Below are 24,735 nucleotides of genomic sequence, written 5' to 3'. Positions count from 1 at the left end.
TTCACACAGTGGCAGCGCAGGGAGACGTGCGGCACCGACTGGTGCGTGCTACTGTAGTGAATGAAGGAGCTACTGTGACATGAGCCGGACATGAGCCAGTCTCCATGCACCTCGTGCAGCACCATGAATGTGGTTTGGTTTCCGTAGCTCGTAGGCCATGGAATAAGGGGCCTGACGATTGGGTGGCCTTCCACATGGCTTAGACTGCTGCACTTGGTGGAGGAGAGGCTCTGCAATTGCTGTTTTTGTCCTGTAGTTTTTGTTCTTTTCAAAACACAGTATAACAACAAAAATACATATGGTAGAAAAAAAACAAAGTAAACCAACTGACCGAAAAATACCAGAATGACACGTCTCTGCTTTACAAATCCTGCCGACTAACGCCAGATTGTAACCAGGGCACGAAGGCCCGGACAAATAGTATGCAGACAACGCCACTCTGGGAATTTCACCCAGAGAATATCACATCAATGAGTCAAAGAGAATACCCAACATCAGGTTTCATAAAAGGAATGGAGCAGAGACGTGCATTTCCAGGTTCAACAAAATATGTTTTTATTTATTTTGTTGTTCAGATGACCTGCCAATTAAATGTTTCAAATCAGCTGCAGATTTGTTCAGGCAACATGCCAAGTAAATGTTTCATAAGCAGCTGCAAGAGAAGAGTAGAATTAAAACAATTTCTTTATTATAAATCAGATTAAAAATGATCAAAATAGACTTAAATTACCAGTACAGCAGGGGGTGCCAATGGAGTCCACAGGTGGAAGGGGGGGGTGAGTGAGGGGGAAGAGGGTCAGGGGATTGCACCACCACCAATAAACCAATAAGGCACACTCACTGCAAAGCAAAACACAGGTTAGAACGCAAAACAAAACACCACAAATTATAACATGCACTAAGGGGACCCAGGATAAGCCCACACCCAGTGACCAACCACCTGCAGAACCATGGCGCCCTCCATGCTGTAACTGGCAAGATGAAATCTCTAAAATAATGATCAATTGGGTTAAACAAAATAAACAATCAAAATCAAATAAACAAACAACTGAAAAGAACAAAAACTACAGGACAAAAACAGCAATTGCAGAGCCTCTCCTCCACCAAGTGCAGCAGTCTAAGCCATGTGGAAGGCCACCCAATCGTCAGGCCCCTTATTCCATGGCCTACGAGCTACGGAAACCAAACCACATTCATGGTGCTGCACGAGGTGCATGGAGACTGGCTCATGTCCGGCTCATGTCACAGTAGCTCCTAACAAGACAGACATACAGTTAGTCATTACTACTAATAATAAATTAAAACCAAGGACATTACAGGCAGTCGCCGTACCTTCATTCACTACAGTAGCACGCACCAGTCGGTGCCGCACGTCTCCCTGCGCTGCCACTGTGTGAAGAAAGATCCGCCCGCCACACGCCTGCAAAATGTCAAACATTAACACCAGCCCACACATCTCAAAAGAAATACATTCTTAAAAGCACATACCATATGATCTGGTTCTCCCTCCCTCAGCAACATCAAGCAAGCCTGCCATTGTCAAGCCATGTCTCCCTTTTAAATGGGCTGGTTGATTAGTGTTAAGGTGGCTCACCTGTGTGGCTCACCTAACGAGGGATCATTAGGGGTGTGGCAGAACTGCAGGGGAAGCCTAAGCCTACCCCACTACACATGCATGACTGAAGAAGAGCAGTGGTGCTTGAAGCACCACATTATGCTGCTATACAATAATGCAATAAAAGGGAGCTAGATTGTATACTTTCTTTCTTAGCTAATGTCGACTACAAACATAATGTTTGAGCATGGAGAGGATTATATGTGTACATTATAACATTGCTCATTTGGCCGTTGATGGATTTTGGACTTGTTTGAGACCTGAGGCAAAATTTTCTGGACATCTGCTGATGGATCTGCATCTGGTGGATCAGATGGATCCACCAGGATCAGATGGCAGGGAAGGCTGCCACACAGACCTGGTAAACCCAAAGAGATTCTCGCAAACCATTCAGTGTTCTTAGCTTTAGTTATAATAAATGATAGCCATAATATTTAGCATTGTTAACATAAATATTCAAAGATCAGGCAGTTGAAACACAGGTGAAGTCTGTCCATATACAACATTGTTGTTGCCAGCTTGCCAGGTTGCCAGCCTGCCAGGTTGCCAGCATAACTGGAGGGAAAACCAGTCTCCATTGAGGTCAGTGAATGGAGACTGTGCCATCTCATGCTGGACATGCTCTGAAGTTGAAACTGTAGAGCATGTTGGCCTTCTGGCCACATCACAATCAGTGATGTCAGAGCAGGTAGTTTGCCTTTGACAGATGATGCCAAACACCCACTTCTACATAACTGATTGGGATGTGAACTGTCAGAACTGCCACATGCTTTACACTGTAAAGTTTACAGTTTTAACCCATAGAGAGTTTTCTGCACTATGCCATTTAATGTTGATTTACTGATTAGTGAGACATTGAAATGGTCCCTTACACATCATCCTGACAATATAGTTTTTTGTTAGTTCATGACCTACATAGTGAATATTCCAAAAAAATATATATACAGTATTCTAATTGTATTGGTGTTGCCTGTGTCCAGACCTTCCAGTCCGCCCACTCCACACAGTTGGCTGCTTGGTCTGGCTTCGTCATATGAAAATGCCTTTTTTTTGGTTGACAGAATGATTCATTAGCCAATCAGCATCAATTGGGTGCCAACACCCATAGTGCCTCCACCCATAATAATACAATAGGGTTCCAGTAAGTGGATGGAGTAGACGCACTACGTCTAGCTCCTGCATCTCTTCTTGTTTAAACCTTTAAACACCCAACAACTTCAACTCGACATCAAGTGGAGGCCTTCACATAGTGGTCATATAGCATAAACATGCCACTAAAAAAAGCATCCAAAGACGTTACAACCGACCCTCCTGGGGAAACCAGTAGCGAGGTGAGCATGGCATCTATTGCCAATCTCTCATCGACAAGCCCTCTCCACTGACTTTAAGTCAACTATTTCTGCACTGGAGATCAAGCTGGACCGCATTCACACCACAGTATCAGACCACGCTTTGAAGATTACTGCTCTCGAAGTCAACGCTAATTCACAAGACGAATGCCTGCTAGCACTTGAAACAAGCTGTGCTTCACTGACAGAGAACAATGCTAAATTCGACACAACAATATCAGAGTCATCGGCTTGCCCGAATCAATTGAGTGTCCCCATCCCACCTCTTCTCTGAGCTGCTGGCGAAGGTCTTCGGGGGTGACCTGGACACTCGGCCTGAGTGCGACAGGGCCCAATGGTCACTCAACACCAAACCGATGCCGGAGCAGAGACCAAGGCCCATCACCATTCAGTATCAGCTTAAGGAGAAGATCATCCGTGAAGCCCGGACCAGAAGAGGCAAACTACTCTATCGAGGGACCCCCATCACCGTCTATGAAGACTACACTTCGGAGGTCATGCAGCAATGCTCCAGCTATTGAGAGGTGATGTCAGAACTCTACAACCGAGGCTTCGGAGGAACTTGGCATTGAATTATCTGATATTATATGGGATAGGAGTCTGTCTGTGATACAACTCTGCTCAGTTAGTAGTAGACACCAACTGATCCAATGTGAGGTCACTCACCATCTTCACTATTCTAACCGTAAGTTGCACAGGATTTATCCATCTGTCTCACCACTATGTGTCAGGTGTCATGTGTCAAAGAGCACTCTGTCTCATGCTTTCTGGTTCTGCCCTTCACTGACCGGATTCTGGGCCAGGGTATTTGACTGGTACTCTAAGGCCTACAAAATAACCCTTCAGCCAGAGGCAAAACTTGCCATCTTCGGCTGCTCGGAGTCCTCTTTGGACTTCCCTACGGCTGTGCAACAGTCTCTGACACAGGGGACAATCGTTACCAAGAAACTCATCCTGCAGGAGTGGAAGTCCCCCTCTCCACCCTCTTTTCAGCTGTGGCTGACGGACATGCTCTCTGTTATACGGATGGAGAGACTCAGCTTCCTGACTTGGGAGATTTCTAGTTGTTTGGGACCCGTTTCTGGCCTACCTCGACGAGGTCACGGGCGATGGGTGATATGCCCGGCTGGTCTCTCATAGACCCCTTCTTGTGCAGGATCCCATGCAATATATACAGTATATACATATATACTTACATATATTGTAAAAAAAACATTCACCACGCTGTAATATTGGAGTGTGTGTGTTTGTTTTTGTTTTTGTTTTCTGTTCGAGTTTGTTCGTTTTTGTGTGTTGGTGTTAAATAAAGGGAGAAAAGAAAACTGAAACTGATCTTTTTGTTGCATATTATCATTACTTGTTCTTGTAAAATATATATATATAATGATTGCTTGACTACTCACCCATGTACAATTGCACCTTGCTTTGCAATAAAAATATTCTTAAAAAAAATACAATAGGGTTCCAGCACCCACAGTGCCTGGACGGGCCTGGACCCATAATAATTGTATTGATGTTTATATAAATAGGATAGTATGGAGAATCAAAATGACTCTCTTTCTTCTCTTTCAGTGGGATAAAGCATTATCAGTGGCGCCAGGTGTCTCCATGAAATATTGGAAGAAACTCATGCAGAGGTAAGTCCAGTTTCATGTATCTCATTTTCAGCTTTTTCTAATAAGATGCATATTTAACAAATAGCATACACTGTTTTTAAAGCACAAGGGTTATGGTTAGGGTTACGGTTACACATTTCCATTGCTTAACCAGGGGTCAAAGTCTGAGACTGTGGGCCTTCCCTCAGAAAAGGCTTGGAAAAATGTGACCCCCCCCCCCCCCCCATCCCATCGCATAGACACTCAAGTCAACAATTGAGCCAAGATAGCCTGACATACTTCAGACTACACCAAATACATTCGTCTGTCTGAAGGCATTTCTCGGTTCTGACTCTGGGAAAGTGGGAAAAACAGTCAAATTCCCCCAAATTATCTCTGAACTATCTCTTTAACAGAATCACACACATTTAACCATTTCTAGACATGAACTCTGGACTATGTCCGTTGAATCAGGTCGGGACATTCCCCAGAGTTACCCTTCCAGACAAGAGGCATTGTTGTTTCCAGTCACAGCAGAAAAAGCCACCACACAAAAAAGTCCTTTCAAAGGTTTAATACCTGTTGTCTGGGTAGGGCAGCAGCACAGCAACAAACAGTTTCGGCACACAGGCCTTCCTCAGTGTTGATGTGTTGTTTTCTCACATCAGGAAAATCATCTGGTGTAGAATAGAGAGAGAGAGTGTGTGTGTGTGTGTGTGTGTGTGTGTGTGTGTGTGTGTGTGTGGGTGTGGGGTCTGACGTAGTGTGCTGCAGGAATCACAGTGTTAATGGGAGACAGACTTTTAATTAAATTTTTCAATGTAGACTACATCAGAAATCTATTAGACTACACCAGAGATATATTTCAGAAAGCAATTCTCCACTCCATCAATGCATTATTCAGGTGATAACGTGGGGAGGCAAAAAGTGAGCGCCTATTCTATGCTGTTTACACATCGCCCAAAACCTGGAGGTCAAATAGTGGTCACACTTACATTACAAACGGTGGAAAAGGTGATTTTACAACTGGCATTCATTTATTTCTCCCCACAAAAGTCGTCTCCCATTTTATTTTGGCGATAGGGTTACGATGTGCCAAAAAGTGAGCGCCTGTTTGCACATCGCGCAAAAGTCAGCTGTCAATAGTGATCGCGGTAACATTAAAACGCTGGAAAATGCGATTTTACAAGTGGCATTCAATCATATCCGACCCGTTTTCAATTTATTTCTCCCAATAAAATATATGTCTCGAATATAGCCTAATGCAGCACTATAATTTTCTTGTTGCATTTGCACGATTCAAACTGGCATATGGAGGAAAAGAAACAATGAAACTTTTACTTGTTTAGGGGCTGTGCACACTGGATGTGTGTATTTCAGATCAGAACACTTTGGAAATCATCTTGAGAGCGCTTCCAATGCGCACAGACAGTTTTTCTTGTTTTGTTTGTTTTGTTTTCCCCTGCCGTCGCGTGCAGTACAGTTCAGGACGCTACGATCACACGGACGGTAGCTAGCTAGTTTCGTCTGTTGTTGTTGATTGTTCGCACTGTAAACATGAAAGGGGTAGGGTCTACTCGCCAACACACAGCAACTAAAATCCACCAGAAAGCAAGATGACAAAAGTTAGGCACACAGTGAGATCCTTCTGAAGACAAAAATTGTCAGACATTCAAAAATATTTGTTAACCTATGAAAGGACATTTGGAGTGCTGGCTTTTTCTCTCTTTAATTAACTCTTTGCTTGCTTGCCCTGCACCCAGTGAGTTTTTTATCCATTTTGAGTGTGCTCGCTACCGGTGAGTTTTCTATGGGAATTATGTAACCTAATAAAACCATGACAAACAAATTCTCATTTTCAAATCAAGGTGTGTTCTTTTTTCAATGTAGGCTATAGTTGAAAATAAATGTGGCATTCTAAAGAGGCGGGGGATGAGTGTGTGCACGCGTGAGGTCGTGAGGTTTTGGAGAGAGAGGGACATCCATGCCTTGCATAATGTATCCAAGTGCGGATTTCCTGCACTGCGCAGAGAATACTGTGTGCGCACAAGCGCAGTGGCGTAAAAATTGAGAGCACCCAAGAACATTTTTTCAAACCCCTCTAGAACGCTTATTTTGGCACGGGCAATGCCCAAACCCGTGTTTACGTTCGGAACATGGCGATGGTACCTTCGCCAGAGTGCAAAATGACACTTGCTGGAGGCAGATGATAGGCTAAGAGATGCGCAAAGGCCAGTATTTAGCATGGACACGCCTGGGCCACGCGTACACCTGTGTATGCGCTTAGATTCCAGCGCAAAACTGGATGGTGGAGGCAAACGATAGCTTAAGACGCAGAGAAGATAGCAATAAGAGGCGCGCTGAGCAAACAATATCATTGTACGACGATAGGGCCCTACAGGTGCAGGCTCAACATTTGGAGGGACAATAAAGATTTGACGTGAAATTAACTAAATCACAGATGAGATGACTCATCCTTGTATTACATGAGATGGGGTCTTGAACTAAATCAGAGATGACTCATCAGAGATGGGGACAGGGGCTCGGCCAGGGATTTTGGGCCCCATGAAAGGGTACCGTATCGGGCCCACGGTTGAAAAATTTTGGCCATTTGAAGCCCAATTTGGAGGAATATCTCATTTTAAATTAATATTCAGATTAGACTATTGTAATGTCATTATTTACCCTTTCTCACTCACCTCCATATCATCTATACCTGCTCTCCTTGCCCTGTTGAATTATCATGCTCTCTGTTTATCTCTCCCTCTTTGCTCTGACTACCCCAGAGTGAACAAAGAAATACTATCGGTAAACTAATGACTTAGAAAGAATATTGATACACATATGGAGTCCAACAGGAGTCTGTTATTATAGACTGTTGTAGGCCAGGGACAACTGATTTAGTATGAATGGCTTGAATTTTTTTTTAAATCCCTGCATTGATTAAATATTGGCTAGAAGAGGAGCGAAATGTAAACACTCCAAAATTTCTGTGAAGTAACAGCCTATTTCACTATGGACTAACCGCTTAATTTCCAGTAGGATATACAAAAGTTGAATAACATTCACTAGGACGGTTAGGATAAGACAAGAGTATCACTATAAACTCTCAGATCCTGTAAGTCCACTGAGTAGGAAATTATTATGTAGGACTAGTATAGTATAGCCATCACAGGAAAAAATAAAAGGCTTCTTGCAGATTTGGACAATATCACAGCATCATGTTCGATTTAACATACATTATCTTTAATATCACAATCAAATTCATTCATATCCATAATGTTTATTACTCTTATGGAGCACAGGAACGTTTTGGAGAGTAGATGGAGAACGGAGATGTCATGTCAGATCCAAAGAGATTGCAAACTGGTTTGTAACTAATTGAATTACTACTTATTTTTCATTCTCAGGCTTTCATATATTTCTGCTTACTTGTAAAGTGGAAAGCCCTCCTTCTTATAAACAGAATAAGGTATAGCACTCCATGGTTTTGTAGAAATGTGATTATCTAAACAGCTGTTCTAATCATTCTGATTGTGATTCCATATAGCACAAACGTTACACGCGGCCAGGAAACCGCATCAAACTATTTGGAAATACTTGGTCGGGGGAGGGGGTGAAATACCTTAAATGTCATGGCTGAGTTTCAGAATTTAAGCGACCTTAGGTTCTGTGAAAGGTGCTATATAAATCCACAACATTCTTATTATAAAAGGAATCCATTCTGATTAGAGGAATATAGCCTACGGTAAAACATTTAAAACACAAGTAACCATACATACAGGGGAGATTTTCAAGTGTTCCCCAATTTTAAACACTAAAGGGTGCATGAAAGAAAGGAAAAAGGGAAAAACACAAGAGGAACAGTGGACACAAGTATCTCCTTTTGCCTGACGCGGCTGGATCTGCCAGTGTTTCGTCATTAAGAAGGTGTTAAGAATGCCCCAGACCCTTCTTACAAAACCTTCTTAACGAAAGATCATCTTAGCGCTAAGAAGCTTTTGGGAAACGCAGCCTTCTTAACGGAAGATCATTTTAGGCTAAGAAGCAATCGGGAAACGCGTTGGCTTCGTTGGCTTCTTACGGGAGCCTTAAGAAGGGTCAAAGAAGCTTCTTAGCGCTGAGAAGCTTTTGGGAAACACATGCCTTCGTAACGAAAGATCATCTTAGGCTAAGAAGCAATTGGTAAACGCGTTTGCTTCTTAAGGGGGCCTTAACCCTAGAACACTAACGTGATTTAAAGTCACACCATCACTAACGTCGGGTGTATTTCACCCGATGCAATATACCCCATAAAACATACTTCTCATCAAAATATCTTAAAGTACAACAATACATGGCAAATTGAGGTAGCCTACTCTTCTTTTGTTTTTAAATGTGAAATATCACAAAAAACACAAAAAAGTTTATTATGGGGGACACTATAAAAAATATGTCAAATTCGGGAAAAATGAGGTAATCGTTATAAAAAAATCCCCCCCCCCCAAAAAAAAAACAGGAGCTCCCAACTTCTCCTTCGGTCCACCCATTCATGGGACTTGTGTGGTGAAAAAAAAAAAAAGTCACCACAATACCATTGTAACTAACGCGAAGATATTTTACCCTCTATCACTAACGTCGGGTGAAAATCACCCGAACACGTAGCCGGTAGAAAAAACCATGAATGGGAGCAGGGAAACAAACCTACATTCAATGACGTTAGTGAGCATCCTGAAGGTACCTAAGGACCCGCCCACCTCAGACAGCAGCAAGACAATGAAAATCACGTGAATTCAATTGTCCGGGTGAAAATCACCCGACGTTAGTGTTCTAGGGTTAAGAAGGGTTAAAGAAGCTTCTTATCGCTAAGAAGCTTTTGGGAAACCCAGCCAATGACAACTTTGACCATTTCATTTGTTTAATTGGCTCTCTTGCCTTATTTAGACATGATGATGCTGCTGCTGCCATGATGCATTTCTGATAGAATAAAATATTATATTAATGACGATAGGTTAATAATTTAATACTGTAAACAATTCCAGAGTCTTCAATGTTTTTAGGGCCCCTGTCAGGGCCCCTGTCAGTCAAGGGCCCTTGGAATCGTCCACAGTTTCCGATACAATCCTGCCCCACTGGATGGGGCATACGACTTGGTCACACTTAAGTCGCACACTGACTTGAGACTCATCCTCAAAAGTCTTGAGACTCAACTCGGAGATTTGGGACTGGTGAACAATCACTATTATTTATTTATTTTGGTGCATTAACATTAAGGAATTGTCTACTAATCAATGCTGATACTGTATGCTAATAGAGGGAGTGAGGATAATACAGTTCTTGCTATGCAGTGTTCTCAGCAGACCGGATTGCATGCAGCAGATGATAGCAGGCTCATTACAACTTGGATTTGTGACCAAAGACTTGAGAGACTTGACTTGGACTTGCCCCTCAAAGATTTGAGACTTGACTTGGACTCTCGCTCAAAGATTTAAGACTTGACTTGGACTCTAGCTCAAAGATTTGAGAATTGACTTGGACTTGCAAAAAACAACAACTTGTGAGCATTAATGAGGATTCATGAATGTGTCATACAACTATACAACTGTTCTTGGGTTAGGTATGTGTTGTATGGGAGTTCATGTAACATAACGTGTTCTTTAACGGTATCTGTTAGGTATGTGTTGTATGGGAGTTCATGTAACAGAACATGTTCTTTAACGGTATCTGTTGAATTATAACCTGCTTATGTCCCAGGAGAGCTGAGCAGCTGATGGCTGAAGATAATGATGATGCTATCCCCTACTGCATTGCCACAGGAGACATCAGAAAACTAGTGACTTTCTTCACTGGCAGAGGACAACTTAACGAGGCATTGCTAGTAGCACAGGTATAAGAGGGAGGGAAGGATTTAATACGTTGGTGGGGTAATGAGATACACAGTAATAGTGTTTATTGTTGGGAGGAAATCTATATATTTTCTTTAAATACTAGCTGAGCAAAGCACAAATCCATAGACTTGTTTTTTACATTCAAATTGGTCAAAGTATGGAAGTCCAATGGAGGTTTTCGGGATTTTTTTTTGGTCTTTTTAAACAAGAATCAACTTTGTCAACCAAGGACCAATTGGGGGTCCAGGTAGTGCAGCGGCAGATGCCTTGCATACCAACACAAGGGTCGCAGGTTCGAGCCCCTGTGTTACCTCCAGCTTTGTCAAGCGTCCATACAGTGCACATTTGGCCGTGTCTGTGGGTGGAAGCTAGATTAAGGGTATGGGTCCTGCTCGCTGCACTCCTCGCTGTCAGGTATTTTACAACTCTCCCCAGATCGGTAGAGGGGGGTGGACCAATGACTGGGACAGCAGGGGAATTGGCCAAGTACAATTCTAGAGGGGGAAAAACAGTAAAAAAAATGTGTCTACCAATTAAGGCATGATAAACACACACACACACACACACACAGTTTTGACAGTTTGCGCAGCAAATGCTGTCTTTCTAACAAAAAAAACATGGGGAATACTGGTGATAAAAAATCATGATGGCTGTAGTGATCAATCAATTTTATATTTATATATAGTGCCAAATCACAAGCGTGATCTCAAGGCGCTTAAATAACAACGATGATGTTGTCTATGTTGATTTTGCTTATTCCTAGGGAGCGTGTGAAGGGAACATCCATGCACCTCAAAGCTCCTCCATCATCCACACAAGCAATGATGTGGACAACAGACAACAATACCAGGGGTACGTAAACACACACACACACACACACACACACACAAAATTTGTGTAAAGTGTTAGAATACATAGAATAAGCTTCCCTCGTTGTTTACAGTCCGACGACGTCTCATATGCAGTTATGTTTATAGAGATTAGACAAATTGTTGTCTGGACCTAAAACACCTACAATCTAAAACACCTACAATCTAAAACACCTACAATCTAAAACACCTACAATCGATTAACTCAACTCACTCAATTTTTGCGTCAATCGGACTGTAAACGATGACCGCGGTGTACAGACTCTACACCGGAAACCCCAAAATATCATCCTTCTGGACTGGACTTGAAACTATAGGGCTACCAATATGGGTTTCACTGAATTGGTATCAGTATACAATATTTTTGCTGATCTTCAATATCTTAAGTGTGTTCAACTGTGCAATAACGGCCTCAATTGATGCGCAAGATGGCGCACACTGGCGTGTAAAGCAGAGGTTTAGTTCTCGTTTCTTTTGCAAAGTGTAACAAGAACGTCTATTTTTGTGCAGTTTTGTAAACGCCTAAATGTGCGTAATTTTAGAGCCGAAGAACTCTTTGCTTCAGAGCTTTGGAACTCTCTAGTGGTAATGCCCGTATGCGACTGTGAACGTTGCTGCCTGGATACGCTAGCCGGTAGGTGGCTAGGTTAGCCTTCGCTCAAACGAACGGAGTGAGTGGACGTTTACAACACTAGAGCCTCGGAAAGAGTGGACTTTCCGGCGAGAGTGGCCAAGAACTCTCTGTTATCCAGAGCTTGGACCCTACATCCTCCCTGCTTCATCTCACACCTGCTAACCTGGCTGGGTCTGTCTGGGCTCGGTTAGCCCGGTGACAGTCTGCCTCCCCTCAGCTAGCTGGATAGCTTGCTAGCTAGCCACCAGCTAGCCGCCCGGTCGGATGGCTCCCCGGGCTCGAGTGAAGCCGGAGATATACACCACCGTCGATGGCAAGGTTATTGTGGAGGATGAACTACTTAATTTCCTTGCTGTTAAAATCAAGACGCTAAGTCAGGATGAAATTGTTCTCCTGACTACTAAAACCTTTGGCTCTGAAGGGATAGAGGCATCTAAGAAAGTGCTGTTTGAGCTGTGCCCTAACTCTCCGGTATGTTATGTTGCTCATAAAGGAGCTCAAAGGGACGCGAACAACATAAAAAGTTGCCTCAAACTATTGAACGAGTTTGGGGAGAAAATACCCAGATTTGTTTCCCACTACTTGGATGAGTTGCCTCCGGTAACTTTTTCTAACATGGATGTCTCGAGCCTACTCGGGAAAATGGAGCAGATGTATACTGAGGCGTGCGCTTTGAAATGGGTGGTGCAGCTTCAGGCGGACGTCAGTGAAGAGTTTCGAGCCATCACCGTGGAGATCAATAACCGAGTGGGTGCACTGGAGTGCCCCACTGACCGGCTGGCTGACCCGGGGCGGGATGGAGGTCCAGCTGAGATTGCGGACTGGGTACCTGGAGCTAGTGTGAGCATTGAGGCTGCGGGCTTGAATGGCGTTGCTACGGAGAAGAATGCTGCTACGGCGGGGGGCCCCGGCCTGGATGCAGGTATAAGAGCTGTGCCGGTCTGTGCTCAGGATCAGCGAGGATCAGAGAGGAATGGTCCTGGTGGGCTGGCGCCACTGCCAGTTTCACTGAAATGGGCCAGTGTTGTGAGGAACGGCCGACGCCAGCTGGGCTCGGAGAAGGCTGCTGTTCGGGGTAGGCTGAGCACCGCCCCCCCCCCCCGGTCGGAGAAAGAGGCCCAATGCGGTTCCAATCGTAGGCACTGGTACTGTGAGTAACATTAAAACTGTTAAAACTAGACTGGTGAGTGTCTTTGCCAGCAGGTTCTCGCCTGACCTAGACGCAAACGTCCTATCTGCACATCTTGGACATACTGGGCCGTGAGGTCACTTGCTGTAAGATCGACACTTTTCACAGTAGATTCAGCTCAGTCAAAGTCTCGGCTGAATGTAATGAGATTGGGGATATGTACAATCCAGAGCTGTGGCCAGATGGGGTGCTGGTGCGTCGCTACTACGAGCCCCGTAAGACCAGAGTCCTAGGATTGGGCACTACACCTGCTGCGGGGGGTTCTGGCGTCCAAGAGGGTGCTCTGACCTCATCTTGATTCTTGTTAATATGCGTGTTGGACCATACAATTGTCGGGGGCTACGCCTTAGCAGTGGGGCTGGAGACATAGCAAGACGCTCTGTAGTTGACAACTTGCTACAAGAATGTGACATTTTATGTTTACAGGAAACCTTTTTACCCAGGCAGGACCTGGGTAAACTGAATGCTTTAATGATAACTTTTACGGGGCTGGGGAATCCACAACTGACCACAACTCCTGTTCTGATAATGTTAAGATCACACTCTTTAGGGCTTACTGTACCCCTATTTATACTGCCCCCTTGTGGGTAAAGTTTAAGAAGGCGAGCATGCATAAACTTCAGGTTGCCTATAATGACTGCATGCACATCTTGCTGAAAAAGCCCAGGTGGAGCAGTGCTAGTGACCTGTTCTGTAAGGCGGGGGTGGCCACTTTCCAGGCGCTCCTGAGAAATCTGAGGTACAGGTTCATCTGTAGATTGAACGTGTCTCAGAATGCCATTATTAAGTTGCTCACTGATCCTGGGCTAAGCACTGTGAGATACCAGTCACATATGTGGAAATTCTGGTATGATTCTCTTTTTTAATGTTTCTTTGTTCTTTTGTTGTGCTCTTGCGTGCTTTTTGTAATTGTGTATGTGACATCTATGGACCAAGTGTCTGTCAATAAAGGTTTGATTGATTGATTGATTGATTGATTGATTGATTGATTGATTGAATGTTTCACTTATATAGATCGGTACACAACTGTACAATATCTGACTTATAGCCTTGTTTACAATCGAGTGTGGTTTACGTATACAGTACTTATATTGTACATTATACACATATTTATAACAGACACTTTACATCACACTTAGTAGTGCAACTATATCCTTTATTCCTAATGCAATTAATGTAGTCTATAAACTACAGTAATGTGAACAGGGGACATGAGAATAGAGGAGTGCAATACTGACTAATCTATGATATGATGTGTTGTCACTAGGCTGTTGATGTTCCCTTCTGTAGACATGTCTGTGGTTTTTGTGGCTTTTATGTAATTTTTGTAAACATGTTTGTGTTTGTACGTAATTGGGTGAGACCAATGACACATTTCCTGCCTTGGCTGGACAATAAAGTTTTTTCTATTTCTATTTCGATTGTAAATAGCAGTTAATTTGTTTAAATGTACCTCTGTCAACTCACTGTTCTTGTCTGTTTAGCTTGTATGCCAAAAATACCAAAAAGGCCAAGTGTTCAGTGTTTCCCCAGGAACCTCCAGTTGACCACACTCATTCATATTCTCATTCCCAGACAGAGGTGACCTCACTGACACTGACTGAGCAATGTGCCATTTTTAACAGCCACAGCACCGCCGCTGGCTATGGGTGCCCTGAGCATAGTTGCTTCCTCCCAAGAACAACACACAAATACAATCTTCTTTAATAAAGTGAAGATAGATACAGTGGGGAGAACAAGTATTTGATACACTGCCGATTTTGCAGGTTTTCCCACTTACAAAGCATGTAGAGGTCTAATTTTTATCATAGGTACACTTCAACTGTGAGAGATGGAATCTAAAACAAAAATCCAGAAAATCACATTGTATGATTTTTAAGTAATTAATTTGCATTTTATTGCATGAAATAAGTCAGAAGTCAGAAAAACAGAACTTAATATTTGGTAAAGAAACCTTAGTTTGCAATTACAGAGATCAGACGTTTCGTGTAGTTCTTGACCAGGTTTGCACACACTGCAGCAGGGATTTTGGCCCACTCCTCCATACAGCTCCCTCCAAGATTTTCTATTGGGTTCAGGTCTGGAGACTGGCTAGCAGTGTTGGGAGTAACTAGTTACTAAGTAACTAGTTACTGTAACTTAACTACTTCTTGCAGTAACTAGTAATGTAACTAATTACTTTTAAAATGTAGTAACTCAGTTACAGTTACTACAATAGTAACTGGGCTAGTTACTTTAGGACATGAAAATAATGGACAACTTCCTGAATCCTTCACTTCAGGATTATCCCGTTTCTGATCCTCAGACCTCGTCCAGGGAGAGAGCTGCAGCTGCAGCCAGAGTCCCAGAGGCTAATGACCTTGATAGGCTATAAGCCTCCCCAATAAGTGAATGTTCAATGCCAGACTGTGGCACAGCAACACTAACATAATGTGTGCATTAATAACAATCGAAGCAGACTTTGTGCAGACTAGTAACTTTAAGGTAATTAAATTACTTTTTGAGAGAAGTAACTAGTAACTGTAACTAATTACCAATTTTCAGTAACTTGCCCAACACTGCTGGCTAGGCCACTCCAGGACCTTGAGATGCTTCTTATGGAGCCACTCCTTAGTTGCCCTGGCTGTGTGTTTCGGGTCGTCATGCTGGAAGACCCAGCCACGACCCATCTTCAATGCTCTTATTGAGGGAAGGAGGTTGTTGGCCAAGATCTCGCGATACATGGCCCGATCCATCCTCCCCTCAATACAGTGCATTCGTCCTGTCCCCTTTGCAGAAAAGCATCCCCAAAGAAGGCTGTTTCCACCTCCATGCTTCACGGTTGGGATAGTGTTCTTGGGGTTGTACTCATCCTTCTTCTTCCTCCAAACACGGCGAGTGGAGTTTATGCCACAAAGCTCTATTTTGGTCTCATCAGAGCACATGACCTCCTCTGGATCATCCAGATGGTCATTGGCAAACCTCAGATGGGCCTGGACATGCGCTGGCTTGAGCAGGGGGACAGTGCGTGCGCTGCAGGACTTTAATCCATTACGGAGTAGTGTGTTACTAATGGTTTTCTTTGAGACTGTGGTCCCAGCTCTCTTCAGGTCATTGACCAGGTCCTGCCGTGTAGTTCTGGGCTGATCCCTCACCTTTCTCATGCAAATTAATTACTTAAAAATCATACAATGTGATTTTCTGGATTTTTTTTTAGATTCCATCTGTCACAGTTGAAGTGTACCTATGATCTACATCCTTTGTAAGTGGGAAAACCTGCAAAATCGGCAGTGTATCAAATACTTGTTCTCCCCACTGTAGATAGATAGATAGATAGATAGATAGACTCTTGTTTGGCCAGTCTCCTCCACAGGGTCTGTGAGTCTGTGATGGTGATGCCTGTATGAACACAGACCCAGGCTGAAGTAGCTCTTGTTCTGTCCAGTATCCTCCACAGGGTCTGTGAGCAACTGGCCGAGTGCTACTTCCAAGATGGCCGCTCTGTCCTGGCAGCATGCTGCCACTTAGCTATAGACAACATTAAGGTACATACGTGTGTGAGTGTGCGCGTGTGTGAGTGTGCGTGCGCATGTGTGTGTAAGTGTGTGTGAGTGTGAGCGTGTGTGAGTGCGCGTGCACATGTGTGTGTAAGTGTATGTTTCAGTAGTGTGTGAGTGTGTGCGCATGTGAGGGCGCGTGCACATGTGTGTGTAAGTATGTTTCAGTAGTGTGTGTGAGTGTGCGCGTGTGTGAGTGCGCGTGCACATGTGTCTGTAAGTGTATGTTTCAGTAGTGTGTGTGTGCGCGCGTGTGTGAGTGCGCGTGCACATGTGGGTGTAAGTATGTTTCAGTCGTGTGTGTGAGTGTGCGTGTGTGTGAGTGCGCGTGCACATGTGTCTGTAAGTGTATGTTTCAGTAGTGTGTGCGTGTGCGCGCGTGTGTGAGTGCGCGTGCACATGTGTGTGTAAGTGTATGTTTCAGTAGTGTGTGTGAGTGCGCGCGTGCACATGTGTGTGTAAGTGTATGTTTCAGTAGTGTGTGTGTCTCTGTGTGAGTGCGCGTGCACGTGTTTGTAAGTGTATGTTTCAGTAGTGTGAGTGTGTGCGTGTGTGAGGGAGCGTGCACGTGTGTGTAAGTGTATGTTTCAGTAGTGTGTGTGTGTCTGTGTGAGTGCGCGTGCACGTGTTTGTAAGTGTATGTTTCAGTAGTGTGAGTGTGCGCGTGTGTGAGTGAACGTGCACATGTGTGTGTAAGTGTATGTTTCAGTAGTGCGTGTGTGAGTGCGCGTGCACATGTGTGTGTAAGGTCGTTTTCACATATAAGCTGTTTAGTCCGCTTTAACCGCGCCAGAGTTCATTTCCTCGGATAGTGTGGTTCGTTTGGGATGGTGTGAAAGCGCAAACGAACTCTGTGGCGGAACAAACAAACGAACTCTGGTCCGCTTGAAAACGTGGGTCTCGGTTCGCTTCCAAGTGAACCCTGGCGCGGTTCGTTTGTTGTGTGAAAGCAAAACGGACTAAACACAAGAGCGCCAGTGCATCTCATGCACTCATGCAGTGCATCATGAGTAGAAGACGGTAGAAGGGAGCAAAACAAACACTGCGGCGTGCACACACGTGTACAGTACCTGCACGCCGCGTCGTGACGTACGTCGTCATAACAACATCATGCATTTAGGTATTGTATTGTAATGTAATACAGATCCAAATCCAAAACCTGTGTGTATCTGTTGTGTTCTCAGTTAGCCTTGTCTAGTCTGATCCGTGGTAATGAGCTGGAGTTGGCCGTATGTGTAGGCGTTGCCCTAGGAGAGCCAGCCAATCAGAGCACAGCTTACTGCCTGGAACTCTTGGCCAGGAAGTACATGGCCACACCTACCTGGTGAGTCCCCATCCAATCAGAAAAATTAAAGTGCCACTTTGCCGATTTTCAACCAGCTTTGTATCATTACGATCGACTCGTTTGAGATGATTCAAGATTCAAGAGATTCAAGATTCAAGATTTTTTTTTATTGTCACTCCGTAGTACAAGTATCACGTGTGAAATTATTGTGCTGTAGGCTCCGTTACAACATAGTGCAAATAACAGTATAACAGTGCAAAAACAGGGCATATAGATGCAGTAAAACAAGAGAACAACAAGCAATAACAGTAAACTTTTCCTTTTCTTTTCTAGCGTAGACCCCTTAAAACATGATTAAACATTCTGTTTGCACAGGTGCAAATAACATAGGCATAATTATCATATGTAATGGTAGCAGCTGCTACATGATTGTTTATTTGTGTGTGTTAAGGAGTCTTGTGGTCTGCGGGAAGAAACTGTCCCTCAGGCGATTTGTTCGTGCTTTTGGGACCCTGTATCTCCTCCCTGAGGGTAACAGGGAGAACAGGCTGTTGTGGGGGTGGTATGTGTCCTTGATGATCTTCAGGGACCTCCTGAGGCACCACTGATTGTACAGTTCCTGCAGTTCTGGTAGCTCACATCCTGTTACGTACTGGGCCGCGCGCCCGTGAGCAAGTTCTGCGCAGATTCGACCAGCGCCTTTTACATTACATTACATTACATTACGTCATTTGGCAGACGCTTTTATCCAAAGCGACTTACAATAACACATTTTTGTCAGCAATAGAGCAATCAACTATGGAGCACAGTCTATGACAACTACAACTTCTGAAGGAACAGTGGTACAAGTTTAGGTTAGTGGTACAAGTTTAGGTTAGTAGTTTTTTTTTTTTTTGAAAGAGAGAGAAAGAAGTTAGATCAAGAAGGGCCCAGATGGAGCCTGAAAAGGTGTCTTTAGTCTTTTCCGAAAGATCGGCAGTGATTCAGCTGTCCTGACCGAAGGTGGAAGCTCGTTCCCCCATTGAGGTGCCAGGGACGAGAAGAGTCGAGAACGGGATGAGCGACTTTTGAGCCCCCGTAGCGAAGGAGGGGCGAGGCGACCTGCACTGGTGGAGGAGCGAAGGGAGCACTGAGAGGTTTGGAACCTGACCATAGATTGCAGGTACAGGGGAGCTGACTGGTGTACTGCCCTGTAGGCCAGTACCAGTGTCTTGAATTTGATGCGGGCCGAGATGGGAAGCCAGTGGAGGTCCTGGAAGAGGGGAGTGACATGAGAGACATGAGCCTTGCTTGCCCCGTTGCATGATGGTTAGAAAGGTTGTCCGACTTGCTCCGCCTGCCCGACTGCGTGAGCCACGAGACTCTCGTGAGAGCGAGGCGGGCGCAGATTTGGAGCGAGGCGCAGCAGTTGCCCCCCACCAACTGCTCGACTGCACAGCTCAGAGGATGATGAGAAAGCTGAGCGCCCATTGGTTCAACACAGGTGCATCACAAACCCACAGTGAAGTGTAGAAACTTAAATTTTATATCTATTCCAAGCTGTCACTCTACATTTTACATAAATACCACCTGTAATGCCTACATTAAAATTAAAATAAGTCATCTGAAAGGGCTGGGTCGTGTGCTGCGGGGGTGTTCAACTTGTTGATGCCTCGCCTGACTGCGCTTGGCTGCTCTCGTCTGCTTTCCAGGCAGTCAACTCAAACAAGCCTATTGTCGGTAATATTGAGATCCAAAGTCACGCCTACTTTCTGCTTCAGAAGAGACACATTCAGATAGACTCCATCGAGACGTAGTGGCCGCTGAGTAGTCTGGCTGTAGTAGTCTGGGGTGGGCGGATCTCACTTCACCCCCCCCCCCCTTTCTGCCTTCTCCCCTTCAAAACAAGCATGTGTGCGAGCGAACCAGGAACATACTTTTTAAAAGGCTGTAGGATATTTTGTAGCTTTAGTTTAATTTCTTTCTTTTTTCGTTTTGTCTCCGTTTGATATCTGCTATTTCATGCTCATCACTTTCACGTGTATGGAGCGTGTTGAAACATTGAAACATTTCTGCTGAGTGCTGAGGCAGGCAGGCTTTCATTGACAAACTAACTAGAGGATTTGTATTGTGAAGAATAGACATACAGCTACGACTTTTAAGAGAAGAGAAGAGACGAGTGAAACCAAGCAGAGCTGTGTGTGGCATCTAGATGGGCCAGCTGCAGTGTGCAGTGTAGGGTTGGATCATCTAGATGGGCCAGCTGCAGTGTGCAGTGTAGGGTTGGATCATCTAGATGGGCCAGCTGCAGTGTGCAGTGTAGGGTTGGATCGCCCTGAGTACGATCTCTGTATGTTTTTCACACATCTCGGTTCTGACAGAGCCTGCAGAGCCGTAGTCAGCAGATGTTTAAGGGGACAGGCAGCGTACACTATTTCATCATGATCTTATGATTTTGGTATAGTGCTAACTGGGAGAGATGTCATTACAACAGTAGAAGTTGAAGAAAAGGCACCGTGAGGCTATAGAGAGGGGTGGGGTCCTTTTAATGTGACAAATACACATCTTTTAGATCATTAGAATGATAATAATAATTGATTTGTTTTATATAGCGCCTTTCTAGATCCCAGGGCACCGGGGTTACACCCTCCAGGGCACCGGGGTTACTCCCCCAGGGCACCGGGGTTACACCCTCCAGGGCACTGGGGTTACACCCCCCAGGCAGGGCCGGCCCGCCCTATATGCGAACTAAGCGGCTGCCTAGAGCCCCGGGAGTTGCCAGGGGCCCCCTAATTCTTTTTTTTTTTTTTTTTTTTTTTAAATAAACATAGGCTATAATATTATAGGCTGTGTGTGGTAGTTAAAACATAGGTTGACGTTTATTTATGTTTGTAGTTTAAACAAAAACATAAATACTGTAGGCTACATACAGTACAACACAAAAGGCTGTTATTTACCCTTTGTCGCCACCTGGTGAGTAAATATATATGTAACTAAAACCATTAAAATTGACAACCGGTCCTGCATGTATCTACCGGTCCTTGGCACAAAAAAGGTTGGGAACCCCTGGTTTAACTGACCTGGCAACCCCTATGGCTGCTGGGTTCTACACGCTTGCTTGACACTGATAGGGCTACAAACGAGCGTCATCATCGTCACGTTTGTTTGTTTTAAATATTCCTCTAAATATGGCTAAAAGTCCAAAAAACGTCAATTTTTCTTCGGCCCTGCCCTGGCGGGCAGCACCGAGATTCCCCGCCTTACAGCACCCCTTACTTAAAAGTACTTCCAGCGCGGATGCCCCCAAACCCCCGGGGCCCCTAATCTATATCCTGCTTAGGGCCCCCAGATGGATAGGGCCGGCCCTGCCCCCAGGGCACCGGGGTTACTCCCCCCAGGGCACCGGGGTTACACCCCCCAGGGCACCGGGGTTACTCCCCCCAGGGCACCGGGGTTACACCCCCCAGGGCACCGGGGTTACTCCCCCAGGGCACCGGGGTGACACCCCTACTCTTGTGAAGAGTGCAGATGGGATATTTAATGACCACAGAGAGTCAGGACCTCGGTTTAATGTCTCATCCGAAGGACGGTGCTCACTTACAGCATGAGGGCATTGGGGAGATTATTCATCAGATCAGATTATTCATCAGACCATTCGGACCAGAGGGGAAGAGCACCGCCTACTGGTCCTCCAACACCACTTCCAGCACCAGTCTCCCATCCAAGGAGTATCCTAGGCCAGACCTGCTTAGCTTCCCAAGGAAAGCCAGTAATGTAATGCAGGAGCCACTGGTGCTGACAATTCACACACACACACACACACACACACACACACACACACACACACACACACACACACACACACACACACACACACACACACACACACACACACACACACACACACACACACACACACACACACACACACACACACACACACACACACACACACACACACACACACACACACACACTTAACAAAGTTATAGGGTTAGGGTTAGGTATATGAATGCGAGTATTATAATAAAATGTTTTATTATATTCAAGTACATAATTACATAATCCCTTTCATGGGCTTTCTTACCATAGTGATTTTCCATTATATCCTTCATACTTTTGCCACTAACAGCCCTTCCCATTAACAATGCCGCTGCCTGCTACAGCCAACAGGCTCGTCAATGCTTTTCTGCGCTGGTCCTAGGTTTCACCTAGCCTTGTTAATTTGTACCTTTGACTTGAATGTTCTAATGGTCTTTTGCGTGCCAAATTACCACAACCCTAAGATGCTAGGAAAAGAAAATATTAAATATGAAGCGACTTCATTATTCATCTCACTTAAGGAGATGTTGAACTTTGATAGTGCCTTGGGTTGTGTAGCTTCCTGGCCATGATATAACCCCACAATCGGCAATTCTCTGTTATTTGTTGCTCTGGGACTCCGGAGGACACTTACAGAATTGCATTTTTTTCTCTCTCTCTCCATTCACTGTTATTGTGGTGAAACAGGTCTGAAAATCACACATAAACGAATAGGAACAAAGCAGATTCTGACATTAAAATGAATCATTCTGCTGAATTGTGGTTAAAGGGATATGCCACTTTTTCAGGAGTTTAGCTCATTTGCCATATCCCCCCAACATAACCAAGGTACACCATGCCTTTACCGTCACTGTCTGAGCAGTATACAGTGAGCTACAGTATATACGATATTTTTTGGGTTTGATACACCCAACCTAGAGGCTTCTATCAATGGGCCACCCATAGTCTCAATCACCATTGTGTTAACTCAGCTGGCGATAGATTGTGACTTAACAGAAATGTATTCACATGAAAATATTTGAAATTATAATTTTAAAGTAAGCCGCTGTCATGAAACCAAAAGGTCAGGGTTACGATCAAAGTGAGCTTTGTGAGCTCTTGCTTTGTGAGATCTTTTCATCCTTGCTGTGTTTACAACCAGGGAGCTATCAGCTGACCTGCTCCACATGATTCCTGACAAGAAGCTTCTATTGGCCAAGCTCTGTGCATTTTACCCAGGAAGTACTGCTAAAATCAACCAATTACATGAGAGGGTGAGTCAGCATCAATCACTTAAATATAAATTTAGTTTTTGTATTCAATGGAATGACTCTTCTATGTTTTCTGCTGATGCGTTATGATATATATATATATATATACCGTAAAACTTCCAATAAGGGCCCGGGCGTTTATTATGCTAAATCGAGTTTGACCCCAGGCGTTTAAAGGAGAAGCCCACAAGCTTCGCTACAATCGCGAAACTTGTCAGATATATCAAGGAGGATGTCCTAGTCAAAATCAGAAGTTTTGTCATCATTGGTGAAAGTGGGCGGGGTCGATTGTGTAAGCATGTAATAGCGGTAAATCAAGTCCATTCGCATAATCAGTTGCAAACTTCTCAGCCTCATCTGGAATGGCATTTCTGACATGCTATTTCGCAATTTGACAAAAAGGGGGCGCCGCAGATGTAAAAAGTGGGCGTGGCCTAACGCAAAATATGCCATAACTTCACACCCGTTTGTAACTCCCAGGCTGTTTCTCCAATTTTCAAGCAACTTTTTTCCACATGTTCACCTGAACGTGCTCTACAAATTTGCCTCAAGGACTATTAGGTGTTCAATTTGCGCAAGGCTTGAACCCCTGCCATTGCCACTTGCGGCTATATTTGTGTGTATTTTTTTAAATAAAACTTATTTTCAATTTTTATAGAACAATATATGACAAGACAGGCTCAGACATAGGAAAAGAAAGAAAAGGAAAAAAACTAAAACAATGGGAGGTTGCCTGGGCTTGCTCCGCGAGAGCAAGTCCGCCCCGAAGTTCAGCCAGCCCGGCAAGTATGCCGCTGACAGGGAGAGCAGGCGGATGTGCGCCCATCGGTGTATCTCTGCCGCTAACTGGTTCAAGGCCTTCGACTGTACACCGCCCTGGTTGTTCAAGTAGGCGATTGTGGCCATGTTGTCCGAATGAATCAGAACGTGGTGACCTGTGATCTGATGTCGGAAGTGGCGTAGAGCCCGGCGAATATCAAGAAATATAATCTACTAAGTTTTGACAGTTTTGACGGCTTATCATTTTTTTAAACTGATTTTTAAATGTGTGAACAGTCTTGCTCCAGAGATACTCTGCCAGTTAGTAAACAAACAAGACGGTGGTATTAGAACTAGGGGTGCAGCAAGCGGGAACTGTAGAACAGCGAAACGCAGAACAACATTCGGACATCCTTCTCGGTAATAGGTACCAAATTATGGAACACATTACCACCTGAAATAAAAACATTGACAGAACTCACCGTTTTTAACACACAAGCAAAACAATGGCTGAAACTGAAACAAGCCTGTGAACATTGACTTTTACATAGTATTGTACTATTTTAGTTTTCTGTCTTTATCTGTTTTGTGTTTTTTTTTGTCTTTATTTTGTTCTGTTTTATATGGTTCATTTTTAACGTTTTGGTACTGTTTTAACCTTTCTCTTGAACTTTTGTTTTAATAGTAAAGGCCTAAGGGACCGTTCGTTATTTAGAAGGGGGTTCACTGGAGGGATTTGGTGTGCTCTGAAATAAAAAGCTGTGCCCCTTCTCTGATCAAAATATATTTTTCCTTGACCCTCCCCAAGTGATTTGAAAAATATGATTGACCCTCCCCAAACAATATGCTATTTAGCTAGAAAAGAACTCTCAATTGCTGCTGTCCCATCATTGAGAATAATAAATTGTTGACCTGCTTTAGTCCTATAGATTAAAACAGGGATGCCGAGTGATTGGTTTAACAGGCAATCCTGAAACCATTCTATT

General features: G+C 44.2%; 1 protein-coding gene across 1 annotated transcript in view; it reads left to right on the top strand.

The window, feature by feature from the left end:
• LOC310795251 (WD repeat-containing protein 17-like) overlaps positions 1-24,735 on the top strand; it is a gene marked incomplete at both ends in the record, with an annotated part of 124,543 nt that overhangs the window by 77,542 nt on the left and 22,266 nt on the right. The window contains 6 exon segments of the mRNA XM_083657311.1: positions 4,537-4,601; positions 10,293-10,425; positions 11,190-11,278; positions 16,543-16,642; positions 17,839-17,978; positions 22,882-22,993. Coding sequence (XP_083513437.1) covers positions 4,537-4,601; positions 10,293-10,425; positions 11,190-11,278; positions 16,543-16,642; positions 17,839-17,978; positions 22,882-22,993 — 639 coding nt within the window.

Source organism: Poromitra crassiceps (assembly GCF_964638095.1).
Source record: "Poromitra crassiceps genome assembly, chromosome: 21".
Lineage (NCBI taxonomy): Eukaryota > Metazoa > Chordata > Actinopteri > Beryciformes > Melamphaidae > Poromitra > Poromitra crassiceps.
Note: the sequence above shows the minus strand (reverse complement) of the source record. Positions and strands in the feature narration are given on the sequence as shown.